The 12,743-nt window shown below is 35.7% G+C and overlaps 1 protein-coding gene across 2 annotated transcripts in view; it reads right to left on the bottom strand.

Annotated features, from left to right (window-relative positions):
• Positions 1-1,839: 1,839 nt before the first annotated feature.
• LOC306880858 (adenylate cyclase type 8-like) overlaps positions 1,840-12,743 on the bottom strand; it is a gene marked incomplete at its 5' end in the record, with an annotated part of 58,108 nt that continues 47,204 nt past the window's right edge. For both annotated transcript variants that reach the window (XM_079434654.1, XM_079434653.1), the window contains 5 exons: positions 1,840-2,472; positions 3,742-3,856; positions 3,998-4,090; positions 4,424-4,570; positions 8,492-8,650. In XM_079434654.1, coding sequence (XP_079290780.1) covers positions 1,988-2,472; positions 3,742-3,856; positions 3,998-4,090; positions 4,424-4,570; positions 8,492-8,650 — 999 coding nt within the window. In that variant the 3' untranslated portion in view covers positions 1,840-1,987. The remainder of the gene's footprint in view (positions 2,473-3,741; positions 3,857-3,997; positions 4,091-4,423; positions 4,571-8,491; positions 8,651-12,743) is intronic.

Genomic DNA, 12,743 nt, shown 5'->3' with positions numbered 1-12,743 from the left:
TTTGCACAGTTCACCATGGCAACTACCTCCATTCAATTTTATCCCTCAGTTAAATAAAACAGCAGGAGAATCACAACATCCCTGATTGGCTGTCAAGAGTGTGTGACAGGGGTGATGTGATTAATAGCCCCGCCCACCCGTCAGAAATACAGTCGGAAGAAGCGTGTCCGACTGACATGAGGAGATCTGTTTCCATGGAGACAACACCTACGTAAGGATAGTGGGAAGAAGAAAAGCGAGAAGAAGAAAAAAACCGGTTGAAACATTACATCAATTCAGTAAAAAAAAAAAATATATATATAATTTACTATGTAATAAAAATGTTCTTTACCACCATTAATAATTACTACTATTAAGAGAGCGATTGTACTACACACATGCACACAAATTGACTCGTATTTCTTCAGTTATTTGATCGGTGGTGCAGGCACAACTAATACTGAGTCAACATCGCCCTCTACAGGACAGACCTGCAATGCCACCTTTATGTGTGTATAATGCTTGTATAAAATATTAATGTTGTATGTGACCTGGACCACAAAACCAGTCATAAAGTCGCTGGGGTATATTTGTAGCAATACCCAACAATACATTGCATGGGTCAAAATGATCGATTTTAGGATATTAAGTAAAGACCATGTTTCATGAAGATATTCTGTACCATTAATATATTAATTCTTACCATTAATATATCAAAACTTAATTTTTGATTAGTAATATGCATTGCTGAAAACTTCATTTGGACAACTTTAAAGGCGATTTTCTCAATATTTAGGTTTTTTTGCACCCTCAGATTCCAGATTTTCAAATAGCTGTATCTCGGCCAAATATTGTCATATCCTAACAAACCATACATCAATGGAAAGCTTATCAATCAATAAATAAATAAATAATAAATTTTGGTAACACTTTATTTTACGGTTACATCTATTAGTTGCTTAATAAATAAATAAATAAAGCTCTCAATAAAAAAAAATACTTTTATGACTGGTTTTGTGGTTACTTATGTGCAGAATAACTTAATAGGCTAAGTTAAAAACTTTTTTTTTTTATTAAAATAAAATTGAATCAGCCTAAGGCTGTGTGGGCCAGGAGCCCAACCTGATTTAAAGCAGCAGTCAAAAAATCTGCCAGCTTTGACACGTCACATACCTTCATTGGAAAATCCTTGACAATCTTCGTCGTTCTCAATTGTTTGTATCGAGGCATGAGAATATTCTCTCAATGCAACTTCATGCTTTATCTGTAAAAGCATTCTGTATCTTTAATAATGTATATAGTCCAGGTGTTTTTGCTTTAGTGTATCTAAACATTTAAAAATATATGGAGCTAAACAAAAGGCAAAACATTAGTAAAAGTGTAGACTGAGAAAGGAATTTGTTACAAACACCTTAATTGTTTCTTAATTTTTTTTGTTTCTAGAAATCATTCTTGATTAGCAGGTTACGACAACCCCCCCCCCCCCCCAAAAAAAAAATATATATAAAAAAACCACTGACTTAACTGTCAAGTCAAAAAAATAACAAAAATGTCAGTAGCCTAAACATTTGAACTTATTTAGATACCTCAATAATTACTGTGCTTTTTGAAGCTTTTGTACTAAAATATAATAGTAAACTGATAAACAATGTATATGATTAATTATTTTGCTGTCAACAAAAAAAAAAAGCTGCAGATGGGACCATTTTGGTTTTAAGTGTTGAATAAAATCTGGGTTTAGGGACGTTAATAATTCTAAGAATCTCAGTGTTACAATATTTCCGACATAACGTGAGGCATCGTCATGAATGTAAACAATCAAATATACAGAGCTTTATTTAAAGGAAGCCCATACCCTTATAAAAAAATTAAACCCCTTTATTGTTTCTCAAATACAAAAGAAATACAAAAAGAAACACAGACAGCAAGAGAGACACTCGGTCAGCGGCAGCAGTCTGAAGTACAGCTCAGTCTTTTGGTTAAGTACGCAGTCTGTTTTCCCCGTTCTCTAGGCCAGCTCGCTCTTGTCCGTGACCTCGGCGTGGCTGGTGTCCGAGCCGCCCGGCGCCAGCAGAGTTCTGCGGTTGTAGTGGCCCTTCATGATGCCTGAGTTGTTGTTTTCATTGAGGATTTGTTTCTGTTTCTGCCGGTTGAGGGACTGGACCAGGCCGAGCACCACGGCGGCGAGCGAGTACTGGCCCGTGAGCTTCCTCGGCTGCAGGATGAGCGGGTTGGGCTGCACGCGGCCATGCAGGAAGTGTGTGCGGATCTTGCCTTCCTGTTCGCTGATGCCCTTCACGTAGATCTCGCCTCGGTACTCGAAGGCGAAGCCGCGCTCGTTCAGGATGGCGTAGGTCTCCTCTGGAAGCTGGATCTTCCCGCTGACGCCCGTGCTGTCCATGCGACTTGCCAGATTGACCGTTTTTCCCCAGATATCATACTGCGGCTTCTTAGCGCCGATCACTCCAGCCACCACAGAGCCATGCGCCATACCTGAGGAGAGAGAAAGCACAGAATACATCAGCACATCTCTTTCTAATAGAGGGCTATTAAGAAAGTAAGCAGTAATAAAAATCCGGTCCCACTTCATATTAGTTGGCCTAAATTAATCATTTGATGCAATGCACTTATTGTGTACATACAAGTTTTTACATTGTACTTACACTTTAAAAAATACCTTACACCTGTCATTTGTAATCAATTTCTGTAATTACATTTATAATTACACTGTTGACCACCCTTAAACCTACCCAATAACACCAAACCTGTCCCTAACCTTACCCGTAGCCCACCTCAATAGCAGTAAAAGTGTTTTGCAATACAATAAGTACATAGTGGTTAATGCCACCTTATATAAAGTGGGACCAAATATCCTCTTCACACTGATTTTGGTCATAATAAATAAATCATTCAAGATAGACCTGAGGTTGTCAAGTAATAGTGTGAGGCTTCTTTACAAGCCTCAAATTTATAATTTTAATTAATTAATTTATTAGACTGAGTAGAGTCAGCTAAAAAAATAAAAATAAATTGGTAAATAAATTATTAAACATATTTAGAAGGCGATAAGGGCTAGACAAATAGGATAAATAATTTATAATTTTTCTATTTGAATGAATTTTAAAATGTAATTTATTTCTGTGATGCAAAGCTGAATTTTCAGCAGCCATTTGTCTAGTCTTCAGTGTCGCATGATCCTTCAGAGATCATTCTAATATGCTGATTTGGTTCTTGGCAAACCTCACATCTTATCATTATTAGCTGAAAATGGCTTTTTTTTTCAGATGTCCTTGAGATAAAAATAATATTAATACTAATTAAAAGTTTTCAGCATGATTTTAAAATAAATCACAAGGTGAAAATCTCCATTACTCATGATCCTGAAAGGACACTGACCAGTCAGAGAAGTAACCATGGAAACAGGAATAGTGACTGCCCACTCCCACAAAGCATTGCAAATTACATAATTGAGTCTCCTTAAAACCTCAAATATCACCATCAAATATTTCCATCAAAAAATAGATTTCCCCCTCCTTTTTTTGGATTCAAATCAAATTGCAATAGTGTGAATAATCTCAGAGCTGATTTTGATTCATGGCTTTGAATCTTTATTAAAAATGTTCTGAAATGCCTGTGGAGAAAACAAAAAGGTAAAATACTTCCGGAATCAAGGCTGATCAAAAAGTGGGCAGTCACTGTTGCGTTCCAATCTCACTTTCAAATGTTCTTCTGAATTATTTGTTTGAATCATTTGACTCTTACCGATTCTGAGCTGGAAGTTGTTAAACGAATGTTTGTTGATCTCCTGAATGCTTTCATTCAGAGCAATGGCGAAATCGGCCAGTGCGCACAGATGCCCCCATTTATCCTCACATTGCTATGGTAACACACATATAAGAAAGATAAGTGCACAAACTACACCCTTTTTTATAGATTTTAAACTACAAACACTATAGACGTATAAGACATCATATGCATTAGTGTGTAGGTTTCTGTAGGTGTGTGTGTGTTTTCACACTTGTTTCTCAGGAGACAGTCCTGACACGGCCATGTATGTGCTGCCGATGGTCTTTATCTTCTCGATGTCCTGAAATCGCTCCTCCCCCAGCAGCTGCAGAGAGACAATCTTTCAGATATGACAGCCAACATATGTAGCATTAAACATTCATCAGCAGCTTCTGAGCAGGTGTGATGGATCTGTGTGTCTAAGAGAATTAAGAGAATCATTAATATTAAAGGGATAGTTCAGCCTAAACTGACAGTTCTGTCATTATTTACTTACCCTCACTTCATTACAAACCTGTACGCTGTGATTTTTGTAATGATGAACTGTAATTGAGTATGTTTGGATCAACATGGGGGTGAGCAAATATTGACAGAACTGTCATTTATTGATGAGCTATGCCTTTAAATACATGTATGTTTGTGCTGATAGAATTCTGACCTCATCAAAATCAGCGATGATCTCGTTGAGCAGCCGCAAACACTCCACACCCTGATTATTCATCTCAGTCTGCGAGTAAAAGTCAGCAAAGCCTGGAATGGAGGCGAACATCACTCCCACCGTGTCATATGACTGTGAGTAGAGCTCCTATGGATGGAGATCACAGGTTAGAAACCTCCTCGCTGGAATGAGGTCGACTTCAGAGTCTTCTTCTATTTGACACAAATGAGCTTTAAATCAACAGATGTGAATACATATAGAAATGCGGGTCCAATGAACTTCAGAACAATAATACAGTGTGTGTGGTATATGCAGCATGGGGTGACGTTTTAAAACTGTCCACCAGAAGGCAGTGTTGCTTTATAACAAACACACTTGATTGACTCATAAGAACAGAGGGCAGAACAGATGCATCTGATAAGGCTGACATCTGATATATAATGCCAACAAAACACATACACCATACAAAAACCATGGTTCACACATATTTCGTTATAAATTGTGCATATACATGTGTGTTTGTGTTTTTAAGGAAGTCTCTTCTGCTCATCAAGGCTGTATTTATTCGATAAAGAATACAGAAAAAATAGTAATATTGTGAAATCTTATTGCAATTTCTAATATTGGTTTCCTATTTTAATATATTTTAAAATATAATTTATTTCTGTGATGCAGCGCTGAATTTTCAGCATCATTACTTCATTCTTCAGTGTCACAAGATCCTTCAGAAGATACAGCCTTGATGAGCAGAAGAAACTTCTTTAAAAAACATAAAAAATCTTACTGATCCCAAGCTTTTGGGCGGCAGTGTATATATGGGTCAAAACAAAGAAGTGTCACAACAAAAAATTGTTGCAATGGCTACCTGCAGGTTTATGGTACTTACAATTAAAAAAAATGGTAGTTAAAAAGAAAAAAGATATAAAAAGTTAGGTCACACTTTAGAATAGGTAACACTTGTTAACTATTAACTACGACTTTTCCCTCAATAAATTCATAATTTGCTGCTTATTAATAGTTAGATAAGGTAGTTGTTAAGTTTAGGTATTGGGTAGGATCAGGGATGTAGAATAAGGTCATGTAGAATAAGGCATTAATATGTGCTTAATTAGCACTAATACATGGCTAATATTCTAGTAATATGCATGCTAATAAGCAACTAATAGATGTAACTGTAAAATAAAGTGTTACCGAAAGTTATTTCAAATTATTTCTGCCAAATGTTGCCAAAAACTAATGAAATTACAAAAAATAGATAAATAAAATACTACAATTTTAATTATAATCAAAAGAGTAGTCTTTAAGTTTATGCTTGAAAATGGACAAAGTGGGTGCAGATCTAATGTGTTGTGCTAAGCTATTCCAAAGATTGGAACCGGCTACCTCAAACGCTCTATCACCCCTCTGTTCAAATCTAGATCTTGGCACATTTAGTTGAATTTGATTCGCAGATCTAAGCAATCTGGAGGGCTGATGAATTGAAATAAGGTCAGAAAGGTATGTAGGAGCATAGTTATGAATAGACTGATACACAAATATAAGTACTTTAAAATCAATCCTATATCTTACAGGCAGCCAAGGGAGGGAGGCAAGTACTGGCGTAATGTGCTCCCGCTTAAGTGCGCGTCAATAACCTCGTAGCAGAGTTCTGTACTAACAGTAAACATGAAAGGACAGAATGACTACGACCAAGACCAAGTGAATTACAATAGTCCAGCCGTGATAAAGTTAAAGCATGAATAATCGTGTCCATAAAATTAAGAAATGACTTGATTTTTGAGATTTGACGAAGATGGAAAAAGCAAGACCTAACAGTTGAATTAACTTGCTTATCAATTTTAAGGTGACTATCTATAATATAGCCCAAATTTTGAACATGTGGTTTCAAATTAAACTTAAATTGAGAGAACTTTGCTTTTACAGTGACTGAGGAGGATGCTGGACCAAACTAAATAATCTGTTTTCGATTCATTAAGATGCAAGAAATTTGCAGACATCCAATTGAGTAAGTCTTTCAAACAGGCTGCCAATACCTCAAAATAATAATAATAATAATAATAATATAATTATATATATATAATATAATATAATTATTATAATTATATAATATAATAATTATTTTATATAGAATTAATGCAGCAAAAAAGTATTGCAGTGACACAAACAAATTCTGCATGTGTGCAATAATTATAAGACACAACACAAGAATAGGTCCTGTGTGAACGAACTCTAAACAGCCTTAAAAATTCATAGCTTAAAGACACTTCCCATGTACACATAGTTATGCACTGACCTCACAGGTGCAACACAACATACACATCTACCACACCTTTCAAATTAGTTGTACAATTCATATAAAGTGTGTGACTAATTATGTACATTTAAGATGTAATGTGTGCAAGCCACAAGGCCACTGCTCTAACTACTTTGCAGTTTAAAGAGGGAGCTGTGGTCAATAGCATGATCAATATTAGAGGAGGTTAAACTCTCTCAATACACCCCAAACATTCAGCATCGCACTGATACGCCCCACTGACGCATGATTTCATCACTGCATGCCAGTACTGCTGAGCGATCATACGCATAAAAAGTCAGTGACTGCTGAAGACAAGTGTAGAAAACAGGTAATAATACACTTAATAAGTGTTAGTCACTGAACTAAATTACTGCAGTGCCCTTTAAGAGTGGCAGGTTTTGAGAGCAAGACAGTGTGTGTGTGAGGGAGAGGGAGAGGGATCATTTTCTCATCTTAATAATAGCAGAGAGTGACGTAAATTATAGTTCACATAAGCGCAGACACACACACACACACACACACACACACAAACACATTTAGCGTCAGCAGTTAAATCATGCCTCAATACTCCACCTGATTATAAATGAATGGGATAATTAAAGCAACTCAATACACACACTCTCTCTCTCTCCATCACACACATACACAAGCTTAATGGATGCATTTTTTATCTGTGAGTTATACAGCTCCATTATTTAGCCTCCCTATTGTCTGATTGACTGACAGTGGAACATTCCAGAAATAAACAGAGGAGTCACGTCAGGACAAGAGAGCACAAACACACAGCCCGCCTTTACAAAAAGAAAGAAGTTCAGTGTAATTAAAAAAATTGATTTGACCCAATATAAACAACCGTTCAAAAGATTTTTTTGAATGTTTTAAAATCATAAGTCCCTTATGCTGAAATTATTTTTTAAATAATATAACAATGATAATTACAATTTAATATATTTTAAAAAATGCAATAATATTTCACAATATTATTACAAGTTTAATTTTAAAATTGTAATAATATTGTGAAATATTATTACAATTTTAATATATATTTAAAATGTTTTATAATTATAATTTATTCCTGTGATGGGAATACTGTATTTTCAGCATTGTTAATAAAGTTTTCAGTTTCACATGATCCTACAGAAATCATTGTACTATGCTGATTTGGGGCTCAAGCAACATTTCTTATATATTATCACTGTTTAAAACAGTTGTGCTACTTCATATAGTAATATTAGATTTTTTTAAAGAAAGTAACATTTAATTGAAATATAAATCTTTTGTAAGATTATATATGTTTTACAGTCAACTTTGGTCAATTTAATACATCCTTGCTGAATAAAAGTATTAATTTCTTTAAAAAATTTAAAGCATTTAAAAATTTATTTGAATGGTAGTCTGTGTGCTCTGTGTTTTTTATAATTTTTTTAAATAATGCGCCATTAACCTACCATCATGCTAAAGTCACACTCAACTGAAATCAATACAACTACAGAGTTGTTACCTGTGCAGAACATTCCAGATCACTTATCACTTTTGAGGTTTTGGGATAGTAAGGATGCTGTCTATTTTGTATATTAACTATTCATCTTGCTTAATTACTATTGACTTCCATAGTTAACTGTCATGTCAATAAAGAACAATAAAGAAGAGAGAGAGTGAAAGTGTCAGTGATTCATCCTCTCCTCCTCACATGTTCTTGCTGTCAAAGTGCTGCCATGCTTTTCCTGTCAGACTAAAGAAGTGAGACACCCAGATCCATTCTGTCTCTCTACCTCATTGTCTCTGTCTTTCTCCAGGAAGTGGCGTGCGACATGGCTGGGGAGAATGTTCCGGAGCATGTTCTCATTGTGTTCACGCAGCTCTCGCATCTCATTTATCTCTTCCTTCGCCTGTACACGCCACAGGAAGTCCAGACGAGCGGTATACTCCAGCTGAGAGACAGAGAGAATAAAGCTAGTCAGAACTAAAAAGCATCAAAATATACATTAAATCAACACAAACAAGCAGAAACACAGGACAGCCAACCAGTGTTGCAGCCCTATAGTTATTTACAAAGCATTCATCAGGCTCACACAGTCCTTTGCTGAGAAAGATTGCCATATTCTACAGCTGTACAGGTCAGAGAGAAGCTCAATATCTGCCCAGATACACACATCATCTGATCACACTTCAAGACTGAATGTTTGTCTGCACAACTGCAAAGAATATTATGAATCTGCCCCTGCCACTAAACTCAAAACAGATAGACAGTGAGGGACAAAAAATTATTAATAACAAAATATATAGCAAGAAGTCTCTTATGCTCACCAAGGCTGCATTTATTTGATCAAAATTCAGAGAAAACAGTAATGCTGTGAAATATTATTACAATTTCAAATAACTGGTTCCTGTTTCAATATATTTTAAAAAGTAATTTATTCCTGTGATGCAAAGCTGAATTTTCAGAAGCCATTACTTTAGTCTTAAGTGTCACATAATGCTTCAGAAATCATTCTAATATGCTGATTTGGTGGTGAAGGAACCTCTTAAAACTTGCTGAAAATATTTATTTGCAATTTGTAAATTGGTACACGTATTTATACACATATTAACCTATTTAATGTGCCATAGTTGAATACATTTTACTTTCCTCAAACCTGTGTTTTATATATATATATAAGAAGAAAAGGCTTTAAGTTTCAAAGAAGAGAGAGACAAAAATATGGGTATATCTAATAACTGTCTGCAATACTAGGCAGATAAATCGCAAATACACACTCAGCAAACACAATCCAGTCACTGGAAAAAAAACACACAAAAATCCTAGCAACCAGAGGAGGAAAGCATCTGTAGGTAATCCACGACAGGAAAGATGCAGAGGTGCACTTTCTTCTTAAATGTGGAAAATGACTCATAATCAGAAAACATTACAACACTGATTCCACATGTCCTTATGGTTCATCTTTAAAAAATATTTTTACGTTAGAAGTGCTTTAGCTAATTTTTGTAGGTGTGATTTTGGCCCATTGCTCCAAGCAGATTTGCTTCGGTTTGTTGAGGTTAATCAGATTTGATTTTCAAACAGTGCCATATTCTCAGTTGAATTATACTAGTCTTTAACTAGGCCACTGTAGGTTATTCAGATTTTTGTTTTTGAACAAGTAAATTAAAAAGTTAATTTGGTTTTGGGATCATCGTTCTGCTAAAAGCATCAGGTTTTTGGCAGACTTCTCATCTATTCCTCCCACTGATTTAAGCTAATGCCCAGCTCTTGAGCAAGATGCCACAACCTCGTTATCAAAATACACTGAATGAATAACTTGTTTTAAATTTGGACAGCACATATAAGTTGGCTCTATTTACACCTGGTGTAAAGATCCATCTCAGGTGATCAGATCAAGTGGTCAGCTGACACATTTTTGCTGTTTATATCTGGAGAAGCGTCTTAGATGTGTCTCCTGTGATCATAGTGTTTCAATAGGTGGGTCTCTGATTTCATGAATACACACATCACTCACAATATTTATGTTATTTCATGTAAACAAAGTGCAAAAAGTGCTGTATATGAGGCATCAGGACAGATTAGTGTTTCACTATAAATCACATGTGTTTCTGACCACATCTGGTACAGTGTGTGGTTTCAGTGATTGGATCACAAAACATAAGAATCATCTGAACTGAATCTTAAAGGGGTAATATGATGCTCTTTTAAAGATCATTATTTTGTGTATTTGGTGTAACAGAATATGCTGACATGCTTTAATGTTCAAAAAACACATTATTTTTCAAATACTGTACATAATTGTAGGTCCTCTATGCCCCGCCTCTCTCAAACGCATCGTTTTCTACAAAGTCCCTCTTTCCGACAAGTGCAGTCTGCTGATTGGCCAATTGGCAGTGCATTGTGATTGGCCGAACACCGCAAGCACTCGTCGGAAATGTAACACTCCTTTCCATAATCGCAAGCTTCACCTTTCAAAATAAATGTAAAGACAGTTAATAATGTCCTTAGTTTTACCATCAGTTCAGGCTCGAAAGTCACGTGACAGACACAGTGATGAAGCTTATACGTGTTTGCAATTAAGACAGCTGACTCCACTGTGATGTGACGCTGTCTCTCTCTCACACACGCGCGCGCACACACACAAAAACATACAAACGACACGCAAAACTCTGCATTTGAACAGTCAATAGCAAATACTTAAACTAACAACAAAACATACTTACAGTCACTGATTCAGAAGCGCCAGATTGTCATAGCAAAGTCAGAACTACCTTCTCTCCTAGGTTCACGAAACTGTCATCCATAAAATGTGTTGCTGTTCTGTTGTAAGTAATCTTAATGATTCCTAATTGCATCTACTTTCGGAAGGCCGAATAAAGTGCTTTTGCTTTCGCCTAGAAACACACAGCGTCTCCCTGACACGGCTGCATCAACACTACTGCGGTTACTGAAACCACGCCTTCTTTCTTTGCGTGAACATTTGGGTGGCATTATGCAAATATTTCCACATCTTGACGTAGACATGTGGGGGCGTGTTTGAATGAGCCGTTTTAGGGGGGCGTGGCAGAGTCTTAACTTTGATAAAGAATATCTTGAGTTTGAGACTTTAGTCTTTGCAACTTTAGGGATCTTATCTATGCACAAACAGCTTGTAACAGTCCAAAGAGAAAGGAAAACTTGAAAACGCATCATATGACCCCTTTAATTTCATGTGTGAATAAAGTCAACATTCAGGTGTGTATCACTTGCTGGCCTAGGACTTCTTTAGAGCTTTTAAAGTCTCTGTCTTTATTTTGCACAGTGATATGTGGGACATTCTGCATCTGGGTCATTTCTGCTTCCTGGTAACTAAACCAGTAGAGCCTTGTGCCCTCTGCCCAATTTATGCATTTGATCTACTCCATTTAACTTTCTTTGGAATACTCTGTCTACATTCACAGCTGTCCTTCAGATTCACAAGGTGAATCATGATTCCTCATCTGGGAAAAATAATTAAATTTCAGTGCTTTGAAATGTCACAGACAGTTTAATGAGCGTTAAAGATTTTCTCCTCCAATCTAAACTCCAACTTTACTCTCTTAAAAGGACAAAGTACGCAACTATTCAAAAGTTTGAGGTCAAATCAGTTTTTGAAATGCTTTTGAAAGAAGCCTCATAATGCCTAAGGCTGGATTTATTTGATTAAAAAGTATTAAATTATTATTAAAAATATTTTTTACAATTAAGTTTATTTACATTTTAATACACTTTAAAATGAATTAAAATACATAAAATTCCAAATACATTTACTCCTGTGAATTTTCAGCAGCCATTACTTCAGTCTCTTTAGTGTCACATGATCCTTCAGAAATAATATTAATATGCTGATTTGGTGCTCCAGAAACATTTCTTATTAAAATCAATGTTGAAAAACGTAAAACATTGTGACATATTTTGGGGAAACTGTGATACATTTTGCCTTTCTAATTATCTGATCAATAAAAAGTTCAAAAGAACAGCATTTATTTGAAATATTAAATATTTACTGACACATTTTTGATAATTTATGTGTCCTTACCAAATAAAAATATAAATTTCTTTAACGAATAATAATTTGACTACTTCTTACAACCTACTGCATGAAAAAAACAGCCAAGATATTCTGAAAGCTAAAAATCTTTTTTGACCTCAAGCAACAAGAGTAGATGATTACATCATTTTTGACATCACTGTTTTCTTTCTTTCATACACTGTACGCAGTAAGTACCCTTAAATGCTTTGGCAGTGTCGTGACCCTTTGTGGTACGTCTTGACTCTAACAGGAAGTGAGCTGTGGTGCGTTTCTGATATCTCTGTTCATCCTGGCTTCCATCAGCTCTCTTCCCAACCAAAGAGCTCCGACAAGGTCCCCCCTAATTAAGCAGTAACACACGTTCATCTGCATACATTAATATCCAGATTTAATTGGAAATTTTTCACAAAGGCGTCCAGATTGAAAAATTAATTTACTAACAGTCAGGGTGTGATGTAAGTGTTTATGCATGTGTATGAGTGTAAAATGC

The sequence above is a fragment of the Barbus barbus genome, assembly GCF_936440315.1.
Source record: "Barbus barbus genome assembly, chromosome: 15".
Classification (NCBI taxonomy): domain Eukaryota; kingdom Metazoa; phylum Chordata; class Actinopteri; order Cypriniformes; family Cyprinidae; genus Barbus; species Barbus barbus.
Note: the sequence above shows the minus strand (reverse complement) of the source record. Positions and strands in the feature narration are given on the sequence as shown.